This window comes from Rhineura floridana, chromosome 10 (assembly GCF_030035675.1).
Source record: "Rhineura floridana isolate rRhiFlo1 chromosome 10, rRhiFlo1.hap2, whole genome shotgun sequence".
NCBI lineage: Eukaryota > Metazoa > Chordata > Lepidosauria > Squamata > Rhineuridae > Rhineura > Rhineura floridana.
In genome coordinates this window covers 28,380,728-28,404,504 of record NC_084489.1, presented here as the reverse complement: position 1 = coordinate 28,404,504, position 23,777 = coordinate 28,380,728, and the positions used below count along the sequence as shown (strand labels likewise).

At 39.6% G+C, this 23,777-nt stretch overlaps 1 protein-coding gene across 3 annotated transcripts in view; it reads left to right on the top strand.

Annotated features, from left to right (window-relative positions):
• The window catches only part of CMC1 (C-X9-C motif containing 1), a 65,312-nt gene that overhangs the window by 20,736 nt on the left and 20,799 nt on the right, over positions 1–23,777 (top strand). The window contains exon 4 of one of the 3 annotated variants that reach the window (XM_061586420.1): positions 3,711–3,895. The exons of the other annotated variants lie outside the window; for them this stretch is intronic. Coding sequence (XP_061442404.1) covers positions 3,711–3,880 — 170 coding nt within the window. The 3' untranslated portion in view covers positions 3,881–3,895. Of the gene's footprint in view, positions 1–3,710; positions 3,896–23,777 lie in introns of those variants that run through there. 3 annotated transcript variants of the gene reach the window in all.

Genomic DNA, 23,777 nt, shown 5'->3' with positions numbered 1-23,777 from the left:
TGTGTTCAGTGATGAAGAAAACCTAGATATTCACAAGCATGCATTAGGCTTCCAAGGAAACTTGGTTGAAATGTAAGGTGAGGTTGGGGAGACTTTTCCTGGTTTCCTTTTCATGTTTTTTTCTTGTCATTTCAACCCAGCTGATCACAAGAAATGGGTCAGACAGCTAACATCACCACTGCAACCGAATGTATTTTTTTTTCTTAAAGGGAATGGAACAGCTTTTGTGAGGACAAAGAGAAATGAAATCACTTTCACTGAAAGAAAGAGGCCTCATTATAGCTACCAACAGCAGTTATTGACAGCTACACTTCCTATTAACAAGGAGCGTTTAAGAGTTTGGCTGTTGGATCTTTGGACTTGATCTAATTTGCTAGCATTAATTAGTTTCTTTTGAGCACAGACACTTGGTGCTCACAGCTATAGATTTAGATGACTAATTAGGACAGAAAATTGAACAGAATGGGGTAAGGCATTAACCTTCAACCGTTACCAGCTGGGGCTCTTATAAAGACACCCAAGTCCAAATGGTTCCTATTCATATAAGGAGTATCCTAATGAATATCAATTTCAGCCAGGTTGCCGTATTCCTATCAGCACTGCCTTAAATTTTATATTACCTTCAATAAAGTTTTAATTGCATCTCTATAATTATCCAGATTTTTAGTATAATGTCCCAAGAAGGCAAGGATGATGACAGATTTACTTATATCTCCTCAATTATCTTTCATTTTGATTCTTTAAACAATTGACATTTGTCTAGGTTTTTAACTGAGACTTGAGTAATTTGAGGTCAATATGCCATTACTATCTTAATCATTGTAATGTAGGTAGTTAAGCCATCAAGTTAAAACACTGCCATTAACTGAGAGGTGTTTAATCCTGACACATTCTCTGAATATATTTGCATTAATATCCACAGCAAGAACTCTGATACAGCCAACTCCTGAGGCTTAAACAGTAGCTTGTTAATTAAGTACATCTTCATCATTAGCTATTCTGATGATATGCGAGCAGTGCGGTGATGTGTTAACGTGAGTATCTAGGTTCAGAAGCAGGAATATTCTTTGAGGCCATAAACACATGCAGCCTGATCCTATGCATGTTTACTTGAAAGTAAGCCGCATTGAGGATTTCTGGGAAAAGTTCAGACCCTCTCTGTTTCTTATGCAGCAACATCTTGCCCTTCGAATATTGTTGCTGACATGTAAGACCTCTTTTCTAGGCTGACCTATAATATGACTGAGGCTGGTCCTTGCTTCCATTACATATGTTTCCCATTATTATCTTTGTAGGAAGTAAACATGTTTCAAAAGGGAGAGAGGGTTTTAGTCATGTTAAGATTATAGAAGTTCCACAGATGCAGTTCATTCCATCATAGTGTTTCAGTGAATAGAGAAATAAACTATCTACTGAACCATCACCAGTTTTAGAGTGCTCTTAAAAGCAATGAAACATTTCCCTTCCAGAATATGGCCATCATCCTGAGATGAGTGCCACCATCTCAGTGTTACCTAGGTTTTTGAGTCCAGCATTTTTGCTTTATCTCTGGTTTAAAAATGCCCAAATATGCCACAGCTGGTAATAAACTTTTATTTCCTGAAAAAGGAAGGTATACATGGCCTGTGTATTGTGTTTCTCTGATTTCTCTTTACTTCCATTGTTGCTGATTCATTTAATGTCCAAGATTTTAGTGTAAAGGTGCGTTCATGCATTCCTTCATGCATAGGGGGAAAATTATGCTTTATACATAGAATTATATTCTGCATTGCTAAATCCAATAAGAATCTGATGCTGAGAGAAGTAGCTCAAAAGGTTTTTTTTAAAAAATGTGAAGAGGTCTATCAATTAAGTAAACAGTGGGTCAGAAGGGCAAAGGAGCTGAGAAGGGTAAGGGATTGAAAGGAATGCTTTCAAAGTAAGGTGGATGAATGGGAGAAATCTGCAACTGGAGTATGCCACCTTCTCTCTGCAATGTCCAAACCCTTTGTGAGTCATCAAGACAATTCAACAGATGCTGAAACAGATTTTTTTTTGATACTGCACAACAGTTGGGCTTGTTTCTCCTCGCAGATCTCTTGGAAGCCCTCTTCAGGCACTGAGAATCTGTGTAATCAGATGGGGAGACAGAGAGAGAAGCACACTAGTTTCATGCCCTTAGCATTTTGTTACCCTCTCCAAGTTGGAGGGCAACATTCTGAAGCAGGGAGCCTCCTCTGCTCATGTAGGCTTCCTGTAGGTTTTACAATCTGAAAAGAACTAAGTGTGCTCGTCTCTATGACCATTCCATCATATGATCACTTCACACAGATTGAAGAGGGCTTTAGAACCACTCCAGTCTAACCCCCCCACTACTTTAAAGCATTTAAGTTGTGCAGTATCTAGCAACTTTGCATAATAGTTTTGTAGTCCAATTGTAGTGTTTATTGGATAGGACAGCTATATTTGGGGACCTTATTAAACTGTGCTTGTAACTTAAGAGAAGTCGCACAGTTGCATTTAGCTTTGTAGTTATAGATGTTTTGCTAATCATGTGTAAATGGATGTATTTTATTAGACTGTGCACTGCCCAGAACTCTTTCAGGTGGTAGGGTAGTATAAACAATAAATAACAGGAATTGTAAACTAGTTCTGTGTAGGTAGGGGTGTGAATTGTGATTACATGAGCTTGTCCTGCACCACTTCAAGTACTCTATATCCACACATGCAGACCACAGCGTGAATAGGATTCAATTGCATGACCTGTATGCCATAACATTTCAAGGTATGGATCACACTTCTGCATGTAGGCCTCTGTACAAATGCCATAATCAAAATGTGGATGTCAGAGATGGCTTGTCATGGTCACATTTATCCCTTCCCTCATGTGTACAATGAAGAGTTGCCCAGAACTACGGTCCCTACCAATTCAACTTCCCATGCTGAAAAAGTTTCAGCGGTGTGTAAATATCCTATGCCAATACGGTCTCTTTCCCTCCTCCCCCCTAGCTCTGGATTTTCCTGTTTTGACTTCATCTGCAAAACATTTCTGTATTGGAAGGTGTTAGCCAGATTTCCTTGAGAATGTTCCAGATTTCATCCTGCTGCCCAAAATGCCTCATGGTTTCAGAAGATGGTGCTGCAGAGCCCTTGTATTCACTGTATGCTTCCTCACTCTCTTCCCCCCCCCCTCTCTCTGGGACCTGAACCTGGGACTTTACATATGCAGAATACCTGCTCTACTGGTGAGTTGTAGACATTCCAGGTTGCTTCCATCTGGGAAAGCATTTAGAAGTTACCTTAGTAAACCATAAAATCTGACCAAAAAGAATTTGGTATATGGAGGTAGCATCTGCTGATTCTCCAGTCTCTCTGTCTGCCCCCCCCCGCCTAATGTACCACTCAATTATTTGTTTATATTAGTTAGTCTGTCATTGTTGGTGGCTTGAGGATTTTAGTTGATTCTGTTTCAGAGCAATTAGTATTGCACATCTAAGTGAGAATAGAAATATCTGCAAATACTGTGGCATATGCCACTTCAACACTCCAAAAATAATATAGCAGTGACATGTTGCCATGATAGCTGCGTGGGAATGCACATTATTGATGAATGCTTGCAACAGTATATGAAAATATGAAAAGAGTTTGTTTCCACAGAAACTCAGTTATAGTAACTACTTATGCTTTGCAGTAAAGAAATCTACTTTATAGCTATTGCACATTTCTTACAGTAAAGAATTCTGCGAGAAGCCACTTCAGTCCCCCTTTTTTCATTCTACAGTCTGAACAGATGTGGTCATCTGTGTGCTGGGAGAGAAATTTCACCAAAAAGGTTCTACTATATCTGCTGTACATATGTGTAAATATTTATATAGAGAATAAATTATTTACATTGCCTTAAGGTTGCTTTCACACTAGAAATAGGTTGTTTTCCTGCTGTTGAATCCACTACATCTTTCATGGAAATTATTTCAGTGTTGGAAAATTGCTTTTGCTTTTGATCAAAGAGCTACCCATTTAAGTAATTCTCATTGTTCATTCAAAGCTACTAGCTACTTGAGTGGCTTTCCAACAAGTGATATCAATAGATCTCATAAAGCAACTGTTATTCCTCTCAAGTTTTCCACAGCTTGGGATACAGTCCTAATCACACCTATCTGGGAGTAAGCCCCATTGAATTTAATAGGACTTGCGTCTGAGTAGACATAGGATTGTGCCTACTACCTGGCTTCATCACAGAAAGAAATTTACTTTTTTTAAATTCAAAATTCTGTTGGATTCTTAGCAACAAAGAGGTTTGTGGCACCTTAAAAACTGACAAACTTGTTCTGTGGTCTATGAAACTTCACCATAATAAAAGTTGCTAGCCTTTATGCTACAAGACTCTTTATTGGTTGTGCTGCAACAGACTAACACGGTTACCTCTCGGTAAGTTGTCAGTGTATTTCAATCATGTAAATAAGTTTTAATGTTAACCTGTAACTGCAGATACTGCAAAGAATTGCATACCTGTGAACAGAGCTCGAAAAAGTTACTTTTTTTGAACTACAACTCCCATCAGCCCCAGCCAGCATGGCCACTGGATTGGGCTGATGGGAGTTGTAGTTCAAAAAAGTAGCTTTTCCAAGCTCTGCCTGTGAAGCTTAGACTCCCTCCACCATATGTGATGCACCATTCCTCTCTAGGACATACTAGTACTCCATAAACCCTTTCTTTTCTGGCTTACTTGAGACATGTGCAGAAGAATGAGATGTGGCATGCATAAAATAAACCACTCAGCCAGATCTTGCCTAGCTAAAAACACAGTGTTCCTTTTGAAATATGATGCATATGTTATTGGCCTACAGGATATGTACATTATCTTGAACCACCAGGAAACTGCCACAAACTCCATGTTGAATTTCTACACGTATGGCTTTTATTAAGGCAGCACAGTTTGGGAACCTGTGACTCTTCAGATGTTTGATTCCAATTCCCAACATCTTCAGCAAGCATGGCCAATGGCAAGGCATGATGGGAGTTGGAGACCAGTGACATCTGGAAGGCCAGAGCTTCCTCATCCCTGGTTTTGTACTATGAACTGCTCGAGTGAGTCCCATGCTGAACTAATTGCAGTAGTATATAAGAAGAATCAATGATATGTATATTTTAGTTCCTAGTATATTCAAAGTGTTGATAATCAGCTTTGTCAGATGGAAAATACTTCTCTTTAGTTATAACTGGCATAGCAGGAAGTATTTTTAGAACTAAATTTTGCTGAGCAAGAAAGCAAAAGCAACATAATTTTGGTAAAAAAATAGCCAGCAAATTGGTAACGTTTTTTGTCAACCTATATGGCTTCCTGCCTAAATCAGCTGCTAACTGATAGAGTAGGTGACTTTAATAGAAACCTATGAAATGTCATGTAACTAAGCCTTTTATTTTAACATTTCTCTGGTATTCTAAGATTATTTCCTTTTTGAAAAATAAGAAAAAATAGTTAAATGTATTTTCAGTATTATATTACATTGAGTATTCCAGTATAGAATAAATGGACAGCATTTTTCAGTTAGTTGCACAGAAACTTCAGAGGAGTTCCTTCATCACACTTTATTTGTCCATTTACCCATCTTGATGATATGTGGAACTTTAACTGTTCCAGAATTGCTGTGGTTGATGCAGCTTTCCAGTGATGAATTAATACAATTTTGGCAGCAACAAAGTAGTTTGCAACAATGACTTAATTGCTTAAAAGATAAGTAATTTTTCAAATAACTGGCTAAAAAAAGTACTAGTTTTTCTTTTGAATTATCTGTATAGCTTGGGTTCAGCTTGCTAAACATTTGCTTCATTGTGCCATTTCCAAAATCTAAAAATGCATTTTTTAAAAAAAAAATTGGATGAGTGTTGGTTGCTTAACTTGTACTGTGTCTCCCATAGATGACCATGGAGGAAATTATATAATCAACACACAGATCTTCCACCATATTCTCTCAGGGATGTTATTTCCTAACGTTCTTGCCAAAAAACAGTTAGTCTCTCTATAAGCCCAAGATTATAGTTTTGACTATAATCACTGCAACTCTTCTTTTGCAGTTTTTTAAATTAACTTTGTACATCCCCTAGTGATTTTAGGCAGTTTACATCACAAACCTATACATGTACAGTATACTCAGAAGTAAGTCCATTTCAGTTCATTGGGGCTTTTTTGCAGGTAAGAATACATAGCGTTGCATACTTGGAAACAAAGCCTTGATGAAATTTGAAAATTTTTGAAGAAAACTTTTAAAAATTATTAAGGAACTGATTGTGTAGGAAGATCTACCCTGAAACGTAGTTGCCCTCTAGAGGTTTTAATATAGCAATACACTGGAGCACATATTTTGTCGTCGTTGTTTTAAAAAGAAATACACTGGAACACATATTTGTCGTTGTTTTAAAAACAGGATATTTTGTTATGTATGAGAGAGAGAGAGACTCTCATTTATCCAAGTGTTAGGAAGTATTAGAGGCATTTTATTTCAACAACCTCGAAATAGTTTTGCTCTCATCCAGTTTTACACTAGCTAGGAGGGAGGTCTGAACTATCTCTGATGATCATATAGTGTTTTTTTAGATGAACTTATTTGGGGGAAATTCTTAATATCCGGATCTTGAACACAAAATGTGGGAACTCTGTTGCATCAGTGGTCCTATTCCAAGTGTTAGGACTTGGATGTATGTATTGGGCTTTTCTACTGCCACAAAGGAAATGTTAGGCTAGCACTTTTTGGTTTTCTGTTTGAAGTCTGCAATCATTTGACTTTGACAGCGGTAAAGTACAAAACTTCAAACAGTCTGCAACTCTTTTCATAATTGCAATACAAATCAAGTGGTGAAATGGCTTATCTTTTCCAGAGTCTTAAATTCTAGGAAGGAAATTTAGTACATGTGTCTGGATGGATCTAAGCATAAGGCAGCAATCCTAACCCCATTTACGCGGGAATAAATCCCATTGAATTTGGTAGAACTGAATAGATATGGTTAGGATTACTATGTAAGCTAGTTGCACTTAATTCTCAGTGGAATCAATTGGATAAGTTAAGTCATGACTAACTTGTTCCATTGATTTCAATTAGATTTAAGTTCAGATTAGGCTGAGTCCAACCCAGCATTCCCAATATATTTTAAAATGTTGTGTATGATAGATATTTTCATTGATTCTCATCTGCTTTTATGATTACATTCTTGTTCTCATGTGAGTGGTTATATCACTTTTTGTGGCTTTTCTTTCCGTTACTCCTGACTCTGTTGTATAGTCTTCTCCTCTGGTCTGTATGCTGGGGTCCCACAGTCTGCCCTTCCTACTTTTTTTGCCATCTTGACTGTCTCAGCTTCTTCACATGGAAATGGCAACAGAGAATGTGTGAATTACTCATGGACCCACTTCCCATGCTTCTGGGTGCAAAGGTGGGAACCCATGCATCTCCCTTGCAGGCAGGCTTGTGTGTGTTCTCAGTGTAATGTGCCTGATATCAGGAGTACAGGCACCTCCCATATTGGGACTTACACATTAGGGGCTCCTCCAGACAACCTGTTTATTGACCATTCATCCTGATTTGTTAATGGGATGTTTATATATCTTCCTGTTAATCATTTGTTCATCCAACACTTTGCATTTCCCTGTCACTTTCTTGACCACATTTTTTTAAACTGGATTTGTTGTGCTAGAGCAACAGAGTGCTGTAATCTGCTTCAATTGTGCAAACCTAAATTCTGGTATGTGCTTCAATCCCTTCCACAAAATAATGACAGCCTGAAGGCACCCAAGGTCTTATTTGTTTACATTTATATTTATTTATATCCCATCTTTCCAGGCAAATAGCCTCCACAAAGCAGCTTACAATGTAATCAAACTAGTATTAATACTTTTAAAACCAATTTCATAAATAATAATCATAAAAACAAATTGAAAATATAAAACAAATGTGAAATGCATTAAACTTAAAACAGTAGTATTAAATACATCCCAATCCAGATCAGTAAAGGTTAAATGCGAAGCAACAGCAGTCTTAGAACTCCAAATCAATTAAAAGCCAATTAGAATGGAAAGGTTTGTTAAGGCCCATTTAAAAGCAACTTAAGAGAGGAATCAAATATGCCCCCAGTGGGAGGGAGTTCTACACAAACATCACTGAAAAGGCCCTGTCTCTTGTACTCTCCAAACTAATTGACTTTTATAAGAGTAGGGCCTCTGCAGCTGATTTTAGTGTCTGGACAGATTCATAGGGGTGCTGGCTTTAAATGATTCCAAATAATTTTGGGCTCTAATGGTAACCACCAGGTCTTTAAATTAGACCTGGAAACAAACTGGTTTTTATAGAATGGGTGTTAATTGCTCTGACAGGTTGGCTCCACCACAAGCAGCTGGGCAGCTACATTCTGCACCAGCTGTGGCTTCTTAACCATTTTAAAAAGCAGGCCCACATACAGCATAATCTGGATGTAGCCAGGCCATGAGTGGCTGAGGCAGTGTCCTTTCTTCACATTATTGCCTTGAAAAAGGATGTGCAGTCGCTTGCATTAACTGTATTGGCACTTGCCTGTCATGTACAAAGTAGCTCTTACACACAACTTCCCTGTCTACTCCATCCTGTATTCCCTCTGAAATATTTTACAGTACCAATAGGATTCCCATTTTTATGCTTTCTCTGCTTTGCCTCCCTTCTCTTTTAAATGAGGGAAAGCAGCTCATTTCTGAGCTACAGAAATTTTAAAAACTCAGTTTAAAAGGCAGGATGGGGATACTCTCCTTGATGAGAAACGTATTCCATGCCCAAATGCATTTCCTATTTAATTGGGGCTCTGAGCGAGGCCAACACCTGGCATTGCAAAGCAGTCAAGGATGCCATTCAGTGATTACGACAATTAGGAAAGCACAGTAATTTAACTAATATATGTTTAGGGTAAATTGAATGAATAATGTACTACTTAAACTTGAGAGTGTTTTGACTTTGGCAAATTGCTTTTTATTTATTTATATTTTTATTTATTTCAAGTATTTATCATGTGTTCTTCACTTGAAGGTCTTGTGTGGCATTGGTCATGGCTACGCCTTGTACTTCATGTACACATCAAATAGATACCATGTCTATTGTCCGTTCGGTGACTAAGACTTTCCTTTTTCAGCAAGTCTTTCAAGTGGAGATTTGTATTCCAGTCTGTATTGGATATGAAATGTTTTTTACATATGAAATTGTTTTTGATTGTGTTGTTAAAATTATTTTTATATATGAGATTATGTAATTGTTTTTATTGGTGATGTGAAATTGCTTCAGTATATTTTATGGGAAATGATTAATAAATGTGTATTATACTTCTTTATTAAAGGAGTTATAGCCTCACCTTTTAAGTATGATGCTTGATGAGTGCACAAAAACATGTGATCGACATTTTCTTGCTTTTTTAAAATCCCAGGAGCTCCATTTAGATGTGGGTCTGCTAGCTGCTGCTGTTTCAGCTAAATAGGTAGGAAAGGCTCTGTCTTCCACCTTTTCTGTTGAAAAAGTATTATGTCATGAAGAATAGTAGGGATGTTAATGAATCATGGAATGTTATGACTCAGATTAGAGAAACAGCTTTGGCATGGGTTTGGAGTACCAAAGCATCTGTAAAGATAAACTGAAAAGCATGAGTTAAATATAATCGGTTTTATCCCCATCTTGTGGTGAAAGGAGGTGTGTTCACTACCAAGCATGTTGGTGGGTTGTTGTTTTTTGCCTTGGATACAGGCACTAAGCTTTGAAGTTTTCTTATAGCAGACCAATTTAAGGCTACAACTAGAAGCCTCAGTGCTATGAACTGTCTACATTTTAGACTCTGTACCACACCTGCTGTTGCCCATCTGCCCTCCTCCAATCATGGCAGTTCTTCCTACAGGATATGAGAAAACTGAGACTGAGGCTATGTTGCTATGTTTGAGTTCGACACAGGTTAATGTAGCAATAGCCACTGATGGGTGATAGCTGTAGGGAAACTGTGTGTGTGTTCTAGTTCTGCCTCTTTGAGAGGCTGATGCTATGATGCTTGATGTCAAGAATTCTAAATATGGAGACAAGAAATGAATTTGGAATGTATTGGTGCTCTTGAAAGGGACCAGTCTAATAGGCTAAAAAGATCTGTTTGTCATATAGTGTAGACCTGCTTCTTGACAAAGCCTGCCTCGTTTTTACAGATGTTGGGAAGTGAGGAAGAAAAAGTCTATAACACAAATGTTTTTGAGAATAATAACCCTAGTGGGCTTGTTTAGCGTGCTAGAAAGGAGGGTGCAAGGGAAGAGGGCATGTTCTCACATTCTGTAAATACATTGGAGGGGTAAACGCATTGGGAGTGTAGCAAGTTTCTTTAGTTTAGTAATTTTGAAGTGGCCGCTTGTGGGTTCTTAGCTGAGGCAAGATTTCAAAGAGGGACTTGTCCCAAGCTGTTGTTCTCAGGCACTATACTACACCAGCTCTCTTAGGGGGTTTAATATTGGGATGCCAAAGAACCATTTGTTTTAAGATACAGCTGGGCACATTATATGAGGGATTTCAAAATCTTTTGAACTGTGTTGTGGTGACAATTTTGACTGTCAGAAGTGTCTCCAACCTCCAGAATCTAGGGCAAAGATTGCCACAACAAGACAAATGGCCCAAGAGAACATTTGTTGTACACTTACACATCATATAGGTATTATAAAGAGGCACAAAAAGAAAATGATAGCTCAGAAGCTTCATCCATTAAGCTCACTCATTTTAAAAAAACATGATAAGCTTTTCTAAACCGATAATGAATCACATTAACGTCTGTGAACTTGGACGCAATGCTGGGGACTTTCCTGCAATAGGTAGTCCATGGGCTTTCCTCTGTCATATGCCAGACCCCATCTCTCCTCTCCATGCCTCCTCCTCCTTTCTTGTCGAGCCCCAGGTGACCCAGGGGGGCCTGGATCAGGAGGTGGGGGACCCCCAGGGCCCCTTCCCAGCACAGAGTGACTCTAGGGGGGAGCTGTTTGAGGGCGCACCCCCAGCCCTGCAGATGAGAGAGTTGTCAGATGTGGAGGATGCTCCTGAAGATCTGGGGGGAGGAGACATGACCAACCACTCTCTGCTTCCCACAGGAAATTTGCCCACTCATGTGGAGACCCCTCCCTTGCCAAGCGACCCAGGAGAGCCGTTGGAGCAAGACCTCTTGCGCGTGCCAACTCCACCCCAGGATTCTTTGTCTGGCCCTTCAAATGTCTCCCTGCCAGAAACATCTCCTCCCCCTTCAATGGAGCCAGCACCTGAGGAGTCTAGACTGTCTGATGAGCAGACGTGTGTGCGCCCTCTGTCACCTCGTGTGTGCTGCCGAGAAAAGAGGCTTGGCCAGAGGGAGGTCCCGCACAGGAGTCAGAGATTACGAGCGAAAACCTTTCCTACTTAAGCCGGCGCCCCCCTGATGAGGGTGCTGAGTCAACTCCCCTTACATGCTGCAGAGTAAGCCTGAGTAGTCTAGTTAGGGATTACAGTGAGCTAGTTAGCGAAAACTATGAGATGCCTTGCTTTCGATGTTACTCTAATAAAACAGGAATTAATTCCAGTCTCGCCTCCATTTCATGATTCTCACTCTGGGCAGGACATTTCTTACAGTTCATTCCTGCTTCTGGTAATGAACTGGGGTACTTCCTCCTTTTGGCTTCTGCAACTGTATCTCATTGGTTTTTTTTTTGTTTTTTTAAAAACCTACTAGTTTGCAATCAAACGTACAATCAAATGTTTAATAATGTTTCCACTTAAAAGCTATTTTGTGATGTTACACAAACAGTTCATTGAAAACACGAGTTTTAAGGAGGAGGTTTTTAACTGAGATTCCTTAGGGAGAAGGGAGAGGAGAGGAGCAAGCTCTAGTGCTTTAATGTGGCATTGATCTTGCAGCCGATCCAGAAGCAGGCAAAGCCTCTCTTTTCCTGCCCAACAGCTGATGGGGATGGGAGGGGGAGCCAAACATACCAAAGAGCCACAAACTGGGGAACGAGAGGTAGGGGAAATCAGATTCTCACCTCCAGGCAGCCAGATCTCTCTCTCTCTCTCTCTCTCTCTCTCTCTCTCTCTCTCTCTCTCTCTCTCTCTCTCTCTGTGTGTGTGTGTCTGTGTGTGTGTGTCTGTGTGTGTGTGTGTCTGTGTGTGTGTGTGTGTGTGTGTGTGAGAGAGAGAGAGAGACAGAGAGAGAGAATGTGAGTGCAGCACTGTAAATTGTGTTCTTTCCCTCCGATCCTGAAACTGACTAATCTGGGTCCTCCCTTTGCTAACTTGAAACTGAATGATTGAGGTTCTCTTGCTTTCTCCCATGATGGGTGGTGGAGGATCTAATGCAATTTGGGAGGAGGAGGCACTGGGCAGAAGGTAAGCCCTTTCAAAACAGTAACAGCAGCAGATAGTAGGAAACAATAGAACATGGAAAGGGATTTGCTTCCCAGTTCGACAAATTCAATGGAATCGGGAGTAACCAGCAGCTCCCATCCTTAGTATGCACTATGTTATATGTAACAACCCAGACGTTTATTTTGCTTTCACTTGGGGGGGGGGAATTAATGTTGCCCTTTTGCACATCCACAAACCTGCACATACGTGGGAATAAAAAAAAAGATATATGTTTCTGTGCTCTTCCCAAAAAGCGCACAAAAAGCTAATGGCCGTTATGGACCAATCACTGAAAAGGGGTGGATTAAGGGGAGTGGCCAATGCTAAAGCAAACAACAACAACAAAGTCCACACGTATGGATGCTTGATAAGCGGGTTTTCCCAATGATCTGACCACAAACAGGTTATGTATGGATCTCGAGGAAAATGCAAATTTTGTGGTTAGATATGGATGGCCTTGAGAAAGGGGCTTGAAGTTAGTAAGAGATAACTAGCAAATGCTGTTCTGCCAAAAAGATGGAATAGTGTGAAGTGGCAGGGTTCCCTGCTTTCCCTGAAGTTCTTTGTGTTGAAAAGAGAGCAAGTAACCGTAGCCTGGGGCTGGGCTACCTCCTAATAGCATCCTTTCCATCCCTTTTGTCCCTAAGCTAGTGTTGTCTTGTGCAGGAGCTTGCTTGAATTTGTCTGATGCTAATAGAAAACTTGCACATGGGGACCACACTGGCTTTATCTGGGTAATCTTACGACATGGGCTGGAAAAACTGTGTTTTCGCTGTTCCAGCTGAATGCAACCAGGTAGCATTTCTGTGAGATAAAAGGTCTGTGGTTAGGTCTTCAGTGGCTTCATCCCTGATCACAATATTTTACATGGATTTTAATGTAGTATATAAATGTATTTATACCATTTGAGGGTGAACATTTAATGCCATCTGTTGAATGGTGAGCAGAGAGGGCTCTCATAATAAGTTATGCCCCATTTATGGCATTGTCTGTCCAAAGACATTTGCCTGGGATCAGCAGTACTATCTTTTTGGTCCCTGATGATGATGTCTTTATTTTCCCAAGCTTTTAAATATGTTGTGTCTGTTAGATTTTTAGCGTGACTTTTGTACTCTTTTTGTAAGTTGCTCTGGCAGTACTGTTGAAGGATTGCATATAAATAGTTAAAGCAAATATTCAGAGAAAAAGTAATGAATTGCCCTATTAATGCCTCACAGTCATTATTAGACAGGTGCTTGTGCGTGTGCACACATACACACAGGACAACTACAATCTGTTCCTATTTTTGAGTGGGATTCTATCACATATGGCAAATTCAGGTTGCACAGTTACAATTGACTGGGAGGGCATGTGCAACAAACCATTTTCCCAAAAGATCAGACTAAGGAAATTAATTGGAAAATACACTGGAAAATGCATGATAACGCTTGAGGCAACATTGTCTAACCTCCCCATGTGATGTTCCTGTAAGTTAGCATCTGTAAATATGGTAAGTGTGGGTCTATTAGGTGATGTATGGTAATTGACTGAGAGAGAAGGGGGGAGTACATGGGTGAGAAGCTGAAGTGTGCTGGATGATGATTGGCTGAGTGGCTGGCTGGCTGAAGGTATAAATGGAGGTTGGTGAGTGATGAGGGGGAGAGAGAGTTGGAGAGAGAGTCGGTTAGAGAGAGGTTGTTGAGTTGGTTGGCAGAGTTCTGAGGGAAGTTTGGATTGGATTTGGCGGATATTTAAAGAGGATATATATGAACAGAAACATAAAGAGTAACCATATATGAAACCATACGCTTGTGAAACATTCCTAAAGTAATCTTGTTATTTCCTGTTATTAGTAAATAAATACTTCTTTGGTTTACCAAAGGCCTGATCCTTGGCTGGGGAATATACAGACCAGAAGGGAGGGCAAGGTAATTACCAAGGCTGAACAGAAACAGTATCTAATGGTGGCAGCCGTGAAGGGAGAAATTGTAACAAGTCAAGTATCCAGAGCAACCCAGAGTTGTATGCTTTTTATATAAAGATACAAGGGGGTTGGGAACAGCATAAGCACTCAGTCACAAAAGTAACCAGCTAGAGAGAGACTCGGGCAAAGTCTCTGGGAGTATTGGTTATAGGACGTGACTGGTGGTGCTGCCTAGCAGTGGGATCTAGTGAGATCTGTGCTAGAGCGGAGTGAGAAACCATATAAAGGACGGTCCTGACTGGTGGTGTCCCTGGTGGTGCCTAGTGAAAGGCAGTAGCCACAAGCAGGTGGGAACCTGACAGGGAGAACCAGGGAAGGTCGTCACACCCCACTAAGATGAATAATAATTATTTATCATCATTTATTAGCCGCCCTTCACCCAAAGATCCCCGGGGGGGGGTCACAACAGTTTTAAAATACAACATTAAAAACAACTATAAACAACCTACAATCACAAAATAGGATGGGTCCTAAAAATATACATCCCAAGGGTCAAAGGGCAGAGTAAAAAGATGCATCTTCAGCATTTGCTGAAAAGTTTACAGGGAAGTTGCCAGATGCGTCTTGGTGGGGAGAGAGTTCTACAACTTAAGGGCCACAATGGAGAATACCCTCTCCCAGGCCAACATCCCTCAAACTTCTGAGGGTGGCCGAACTACCAAAAGGACCCCCTCTGATGACCTTAACACCTTCCTGCAAACAAATCAGGAAGTCTGCTTGATACAGACTTTGTCTGCCCCCTCCCAAAGATCTGCAATGAAAGGATACATTTCATCCTTGTGTAGAAATGTTTTTGGGGAATTGAAAGGTTATTCTCAGTTAATTCATGTATTATGGGTGTACTACTACTTCAGCTCAACGTGAGCACTCTTTCGTCACACCTGTGACTTCTGTGAGTACTTCATGAGCACAGCAAAATGGTTTGACCTAGTCTGCTTCCAGATGGGTGGCTTTTGCTGTCACATTGCAAGCTTGAAGTGGTCTTGCAATTGACTTTTCACGCTATCAGGAGTATTGGATGTCTTCTATGTTTACACCCCACTATGTTCTGTCCCATAATAGGCATGACAAAGCTGCTTTGGACAGAACTACTTGAAACATAGGACTATTTGAAACATTACACACATGCACTATATTTGTGGTGGAAGTCACCTTAAGCTCCCTTGTTTATTTTTTAAAAAACCAAAAATCAGGCTTTTAATTATTGCTAAAATGCTTTTAAGGATTTTATGTAAATGAGAGGTAAAGTGCTATAACACCATACTACTATAATGTTAACTTACTATGGTTCTATAGTGCTATACTACCATAATGCTGTACTTCTTTCATTTTTTAAAAAATTATAAGAGGCAAAGTGTCTTAATTATTTTTATATATAAAAAGAGGTCATAAAATGGCATCCACTGCAAATATTATAATGTATTCTTGGTCTTTTCAATTCGTAACTGCCTATGTCAAAGCCTCACCTTTTTAAAAAGGCTAAACGGCTATTAGCCATGATGGCTGTGCTCTGCCAGCATAGTCAGATGCAGTATGCTTCTGAAAACCGGTTGCCGGTAGCTGCAGAAAGGGAGACTGCTCTTGCACTCAGGTCCTGCTTGTGGGCTTCCCATGGGCATCTGGTTGGCCACTGTGAGAACAGGATGCTGGACTAGATTGGCTATTGGCCTGATCCAGCAGGCTCTTCTTATATTTTTACGTTCTTTTAAAAAAAGAGTAGCACTAAAGGCATCTATATCTTTCAGGATTGTGCTACTCTTAAATCCTGAAAAATTTGGATTTTCTGTAATCTGAGAAAAGATGGAAGAGCCATAAGGGAAATACAGGACCACAGTTATTGGTTGAAAGCATTGTGTGGGTGCCCCATAAAAAGTAAGTGAACAAAACGTGGCATTTTCATGATACGTGCCTAGCATGGAAACACCTCATAGTGGTTAAGGTGTTGGACTATGACCTGGGAGACCAGGGTTTGAATCCCCACATAGCCATGAAGCTCACTGGGTGACCTTGGGCCAGTCACTGCCTCTCAGCCTTATGAAAACCCTATTCATAGGGTCGCCATAAGTCGGAATCGACTTGAAGGCAGTACATTTACATTTACATGGATGAGTCAGTGTTGAAGGAGAAATTATGTTTGTGAATGTTCAAGACCTAATTACAGCTGGGGGACCTGGCAACCTGAGAGCAAATGGATTTCTGGTAGAGGAAGGTTCAGAAAGAAATGGAAGACTTGGAACCAATCTCTTTTTGTGAGTTTTCCTCAGCCCTTTTCCTGTAGACCTTACTGTACTATTGTTCTGGCACAGCTAGATTATGTGGTTCTAGACCTGGGGGAGGCAGTTTTGGACTACCGTTCCTTTCAGCCCCAGCCAGCATGGCCAGTGGTCAGGGATAATGGGAACTTTTAAGTAGAGACCTTATCCAGGTCTGCACCTGTGTTGAAATTGCTTTGTAATATGTTTTTTAAAGCTTTTTTTAAAAGGATGTTTTTAAAGCTTTTTTAAAGGTGTTTTTAAAAAACACTTTGTTTTAAATATGTTTTGTTGTAATATATTTTAAAATCTGTTTTTATGTTTTAGAGTATTTTTAGTGCTTTTGTTTGCCATCCTGGGATCCTGCTGGGAGGAAGGGTGGGATATAAATCAAATAATAAATAAAATAAAACATCTGGAGGACATTAGGCTGGTTACTCCTGACCCAGACTATTTACTTATTATATTTATATCCCATCTTTTCTCCAAGGAGCTCAAGGTAGCGTACATAGTTTCCTTCCTCTCCATTTTACCCTCTCAGCAACCCTGTGAGGTATGTTAGGCTGAGAGACTGTCCCAAGGTCACCCAGCAAGCTTTGTGACAAAGTGGGGGGTTGAACCTGGTCTGTCAGGTGCTAATCCAACACTCTAACCACTGCACCACACTGGCTCACTTAACTGTAGGAGTGGGGGGAAATCCTGTTACATATTAGTAGGATTTGATTTTTAGGGGGGAAAATGGTCTTTTTGTTTCCTGTCCTTCTAGATAGAGTGCCCCATACATCTGCCAAATTTTGAAATAGTTGTTTTAAGGAAGATGTGCTGAATTTACTCTAGGGCCTCTGAGGATGGGGGTAAAAGATTACTGTTTAATATGGGATTATTCATCATGCAGCTGACATGAACATGAACACAAATGGATGTTCAGATCTGACAAATGAGGCAAACTTTTAGAGAATAAGAGTTTATGCTATGCCAATCTGGTTGCCCTATAATTACTTCCTTCCTACTCACCATATTCAGATTTAATCTTGTTTTTCTATATGTTCTTGTTCAAATTGGAATAATTCTTTAATCAGCTCTGTTATGCATGCCATAGTGGGCCAGACTGGGAAAACCATTCCTGGCACACTGATGATGTGTATATTTTATTTGTTGCTATAATTTAAAAGTAAAATAAGAAATATTGATTTCTACTTGACTGGAGAGATGATTTAGTTTGAATATCAGTCTGATCTTAATCAGGTGAGAATTAATTGAGTTGGAGGTATTAGATATTCAGTGATGTTAACTGAACCATGATCAATCTACAGAGAAGCTGCCTTTTGTACTGTGTCAGAAATATCAAATAGCTTGTGCACTACAATGCAAAACAGTATTTTCAGGTTTGCCATACCTTCTGCTTGCCTCATTAAGTGTACCCATAAATCCATTCTTTGCACAATGTGTAATCTTCAAAATAACAAGCTAATAAATCGCAATTTAATACAAAGTTAAAGACATAACTTTGTGTATAAAAAAGCCAGCTTGTTTATAGTTTCAGTCATTAAGTATCTTCCTCTAGATGTCTTACAAAATACATGATTTCAAATACCCAAAACACTTCATAGTGCTTAATCACGGCTGATTCTCTCTCCTCACCCCCAAATTGAATTATATGGAAAAAAGAATGATGTGAATCTTAGGGGGATATACTTCTCCCTCTTTTTTGTTCAAAAGTGTGGGAGTATAACTTTAAGCTTGTTCAGGTTCATGGTAGATGTTTTCCTATTTTAAGAGTGTGATAGCAATATCATAAGTGTTGAAGAAAATATAAATGGTGAGATAACACCTCCATAGGACCAGCTCTTAAGTAGTAAAATTGTAAACCCTTTATATAAACTACAGAGCAGGTCCTAAGATCATCAGTGTTACTATGGTGATAGATAATGGTTTACTTATTGAGTGTATGGGCGGAATTGTAATTAAATAATACAGCGCCTTGCAAAAGTAATCAGACCCCTGACCAATGCTCTCATATTACTGAATAGCAAATGGTACATTGTAATTTCGTTCTGTATATTTTATTTTGAAACACTGAAACTCAAAATCAATTACTGTAAAGTGACATTGGTTTTATGCTGGGAAATGTTTGTAAGAAAAACCTGAAATATGTTGCTTGCATAAGTATTCAACCACCACACATTAATATTTGGTAGAGCCACCTTTCACTGCAATAATTATTTTTTATTTGCATTTTATTTGTTGCATTTTTATACCGCCCCACTAGCTCTCTGGGCGGTGTACAACAAAGTAGTACAAATATATACAATAAAATCCAATAATAACATACAACAAAATACAAAAAATACAAAAAGCTAAAAACAATAACAGCTTTAAGTCTTTTGGGATAGATATATACCAGCTTTGCACACAGTGTCAGAGGGATTTTGGCCTGTTCTTCTTGGTAGATTTGCTCCAGGTCGTTTGGTTGGACATTGCCTGTGGACAGCAATTTTCAGATAGCACCACAGATTCTCAATGGGATTGAGATCAGGACTTTGACTGGGCCACTGTAGGACATTCACCTTTTTGTTCTTGAGCCACTCCAGTGTTGCTTTGGCGTTGTGCTTGGGATCATTGTCCTGCTGAAAAGTGAATGTCCTCCCAAGCTTCAGTTTTTGAGTGAACTGAAGTAGGTTCTCTTGCAGTATTTCTCTGTATTTTGCTCCATTCATTCTTCCTTCAATTTTAACAAGATGCCCAGTCCCTGCTATGAGAAGCATCCCCACAGATTGATGCTGCCACCACCATACTTCACTGTAGGGATGGTGTGTCTTAAGGCATGGGCAGTGTTAGGTTTGCGCCACACATAGCGACTTGAGTTTTGGCCTGAAAGCTGTATCTTGGTCTCATCTGACCACAAAACCTTTTCCCACATGGCAGCTGGAGCACTCTCATGCTTTCTGGCAAACTCCAGACGTGCTTTCAGATGGTACATTTTGAATAATGGCTTCTTTCTTGACACCCTCCCATACAGGCCAGTGTTATGCAGAGCTTTTGATGTGGTTGACTGGTGCACCATTACTCCACTCCCAGCCACTGAACTCTGTAGCTCCTTCAAAGTGATTGTTGGCCTCTGGCTTCTCTCACAAGTCTCCTTGTTCGAGCACTGAGTTCTGAGGGACGGCCTTTTCTTGGCAGCGTCTGGGTGGTGTGATGCAGCTTCCACTTCCTGATTATCGATACAACTGTGCTCACTGGGATACCCAAACACTTAGATATTATTTTGTACCCTTTTCCTAATTTATGCATTTGTATTACATTATCTTTCACTTCTGTAGAATGCTCTTTGGTCTTAATTTTCCTTCAGATCCCCAGCCTGACCAATGATCCTTCAACAGTGGGGTTTTTATCTTGACAATGTGACAGCAACTTTAATAGGTGGAGGCCAATGGTAAGTTAATTATGTCCTCAATAGGGCAATTTCTTTCATCTCTGTAAACTGGGAGCTTCCAAAGCACAGGGGATGTTCAGGTTTTTTTATGTTTCTTATAAACTTTTCCCAACATAAAACCAATGTCACCTTACAGTAATTGATTTTGAGTTTCACTGTTTCAAAATAAAATCACACAGAACAAAATTACAATGTGTCATTTATAATTCAGTAATATGAAAGCACTGGGTCAGGGGTCTGATTATTTTTGCCAGGCACTGTATATCTGTGTGACACTTGGTTTTGAACATTTTGAACATTTAAATATTTGATTGGTTTCTCTAATGTGAACAGCAACTTTTATTAGCAAAGTGGTTAAAAAAGGTAGTAATTTCCATTTGTATCATTCCATGGGATGATTCAGCTTCCCCCAAATGAATGCATTTCCTGCTTAGGTCCAGGAGGACCATTCCACAAGGTTTATTTCATAATTTATTTTATGTTTTGTATATATAAAAAAAACAATCTGTCTGGGCAATATGGAATGTATATAAACTCTGTGAATACTAAATAAAATGCATATGGGGATAACAACGCTGACCTACTTTACAGGGTTGGTGCAGGGATTCTGGAGCTAACATATTTTAAAGTACTTTGAATATTCTCAAAAGAATATTAGATGGTATTAAGTAATTTGACATGAGATTAGCGCTAGCTTTCTTATTCCAAAAACAATTAAATGCAGTAAGAGTTTATTGTAAATGTCTCACCACCACCACCCCCCAAAAAAATGCTGGTCTAAATTTTATGTACGAAAATAACCAGTAGTAGGAGCCCATTCTGTATATTAAAAAGTATGTAACTTCTCAGTTTTAAACCTTACCCCTTAAAAAATCCTTGTATAGGTATGCATTAAACCTCCTTTTTGTAGATAGATACCTGAGAGCTAAGATGTGGCTTTGTACATGGGATATTTGGCTGTAAATCCTAGCTATTGATTTGATAGGTTTGGACAAGCCCACACACACATCCCTTCTGGTTTAGCTCATATGCTGTCAAATGAAGGAGTGCTACTGTTAGTGGCTTGCCGGGGGCCCCCCCACAAAAATATTATAGCTGTATTATAGCATATTATTATAACTCTCTCTCTCTCTCTCTCTCTCTCTCTCTGTGTGTGTGTGTGTCTATATATATCATTAAATTTACTCCAGTAAGTGACTGACCAGTAGTTATAGCAGTACAAATTGACTGAAATGTAAAAGCTAACTGCATTACTTGCTGGGAAGACATGCGCATGCATGCACACACACGCACATACACACCCAAACAAACAAAACTAAAGATGCCTGGATTCACATATCATAAGCATTTAGTTACCATTATATAGTTGGAAGCCATTAATGTGATCACAACAGGGCAATAGGACTCTGGAATAGGAGTCTGTGGCATGAGATTATTGGCATACGCTAAGTGTTCGAACAGCTTTCCAATCTTAACATTCTGCTTTATCCATCTATGCTTGTGGTACCTCCAAAACCTTGTGGCATAAATAAATGTTTTTGCAGGTGCACTATTAGGTATATTTTCGCTGGACCCACAGTCAAAAAGGCTACACTGCAGTTAATATTTATGTAGCCCCATCAATCTGCATGGTGCTTAGTAAAGTATAAGCGGACATGGTCCTACAAGGCTTTCAATCTAAAGTTTAACATGAGGGAGACAGTATGTATGTACTGCCTTCAAGTCGATTCCGACTTATGGCAACCCTATGAATAGGGTTTTCATGGTAAGTGGTATTCAGAGGGGGTTTACCATTGCCTTCCTCTGAGGCTGAGAGGCAGTAACTGGCCCAAGATCACCCAGTGAGCTTCATGGCTGTGTGGGGATTGGAACCCTGGTCTCCCAGGTCATAGTCCAGCACCTTAACCACTACACCACACTGGGTCAGGGGGAGACAGTAAAGAAAAAAGAGATGGAGGCAGAACAAGATGTGGTAGAATGTGTTAATGTCAACTACATGTACTTAGGCTTGGTTAGAGTAGGATATGGATCTAGGGGTATGTATAGAAGACTTAATGGGAAAAGACATAAGCGATATGATATCATGCAGGTGTTCTGGAAGACAGATCCTACCATATGGAGTAGGTACAGAGAAAAGATGAAGTTTTGAGGCAGCAGGAGACCTAAAGACTGACACCAAAGAGACAATGCAAAGGCTAAGACTTTTTATTGGTAAACTATCAGTCCAGGTAGGTAGTAAAAATCTGAGGGTCTTTCACACAATGTGCTTTGTTTTTAACATGCAGGCAGTCTCATCTGTGCTTGTGTGTATTTGCATGGGTGGTATAGGGTGTAAAATGGGTGGTCACAGTAGCCAGTCTGTCCAGCAGACTATGTCGCTGGCTGTATTTGTGACCATTCCGTTCATACTTTATATATGTGTCCCAAGGATACACTTGTGAGAAGAACATTTTGTGTGAACCCACCCTTATGAAATGAGAGAGCTTTACCCTGTGTATAGCTTTTTTTGTCACTACACTTCTGAACATATCTCTACATCATGAAGGCTAGAAATGAAATTTGTTTTTTAAATGAAAAGTGACATTTCTAAACAGGTAAGCCACACAAATATGCAGCCATACAGAAGCAATATGTTTTTAACATCTGCTATATGGTAGCTTTAAAAAAAAACCACAGGAAACTAAGTTTCATTATTTTACTACAAGCCTTGTGAGGTTTTTTTTGAAAGAGTAGGCTCAAAAATAATAACTGTTTATGGATTTTTGGATGGCCTTGTCCCTCCCCTCCTTGCAGTGCGAGTATAGACCCGAAAGGCCAACAGTTCCTCACCCAGCATGCAATATATGTCAGCAGACTGCAATCTGATTGTGAAAAGGGTAGTGCCCTCCAGTTATTACCTCGTTTGGTAGCATCTGGGAAATATAGTGAAAACATTGAAATATATTATTTGTGTTTGATCTGTCTTCGTGTAGTTAAGCTGTGTATCAACAACATGGGAAAGAAGTAAAACAGGAAATTGGAGGGGGAAAGGAGGTTGATTTCCTGAAAGTTAATCTCAATGTTTGGGAGTTTTATTTATCTGAAATTCCACCTGATTTCTGAATCCATTTTTCTCCCTCCCCAAAGTGGATTTTAATTAAAGCAATTCTGAATTTTCTGCATGAAAAACTAAAGAGAAATTTCAGAATTGGGTAATAAAAATGAGAGGTGCAGTGTTTTTAGACTCATTGAAAGTCTCTAGTTAACATTGGTAACTAGTCTGACGTAGGCTTCCCTCTCTCCAGTATGAGAGAGATTTTAAGAGCCTGGGGATTCAGAAGCCAAGCAATTAAGTTGTGTTGCATGTTCACATGGTGGGATTCTTGTGTCTGCCCCTTTCTCTCTTTTCTTTTCCTGTTTAGTTAGCATTAACAACATTAAAGCTATATCGCTGAAAGCAATTTTATCACTTTGTAATGATGCTTTCTGTATGTGCGGCCATGGCTGTTGTATAGCTCAAGCCAGGCTGTTCAAGAAGCTGTGCTGTGCTCTCTGTAGTAGTTCAGTCTTTGTTCACCAGGACATCACACCTTTAACCAACTGAAGCTGGTGAGCTAACAAGTGAGAGGGACCTCCTGTTGTCTTCAGCTTTTATTTAATGTTGTGTGTATGTGTGTGTATTTTACTTCACAGCTTTCAGGAGGAATTGATTACAAAAGGAAGAAGAGAGTTTGGGCAGTGCCAGTGGGAAGCAGAAATCCAATTGCTCT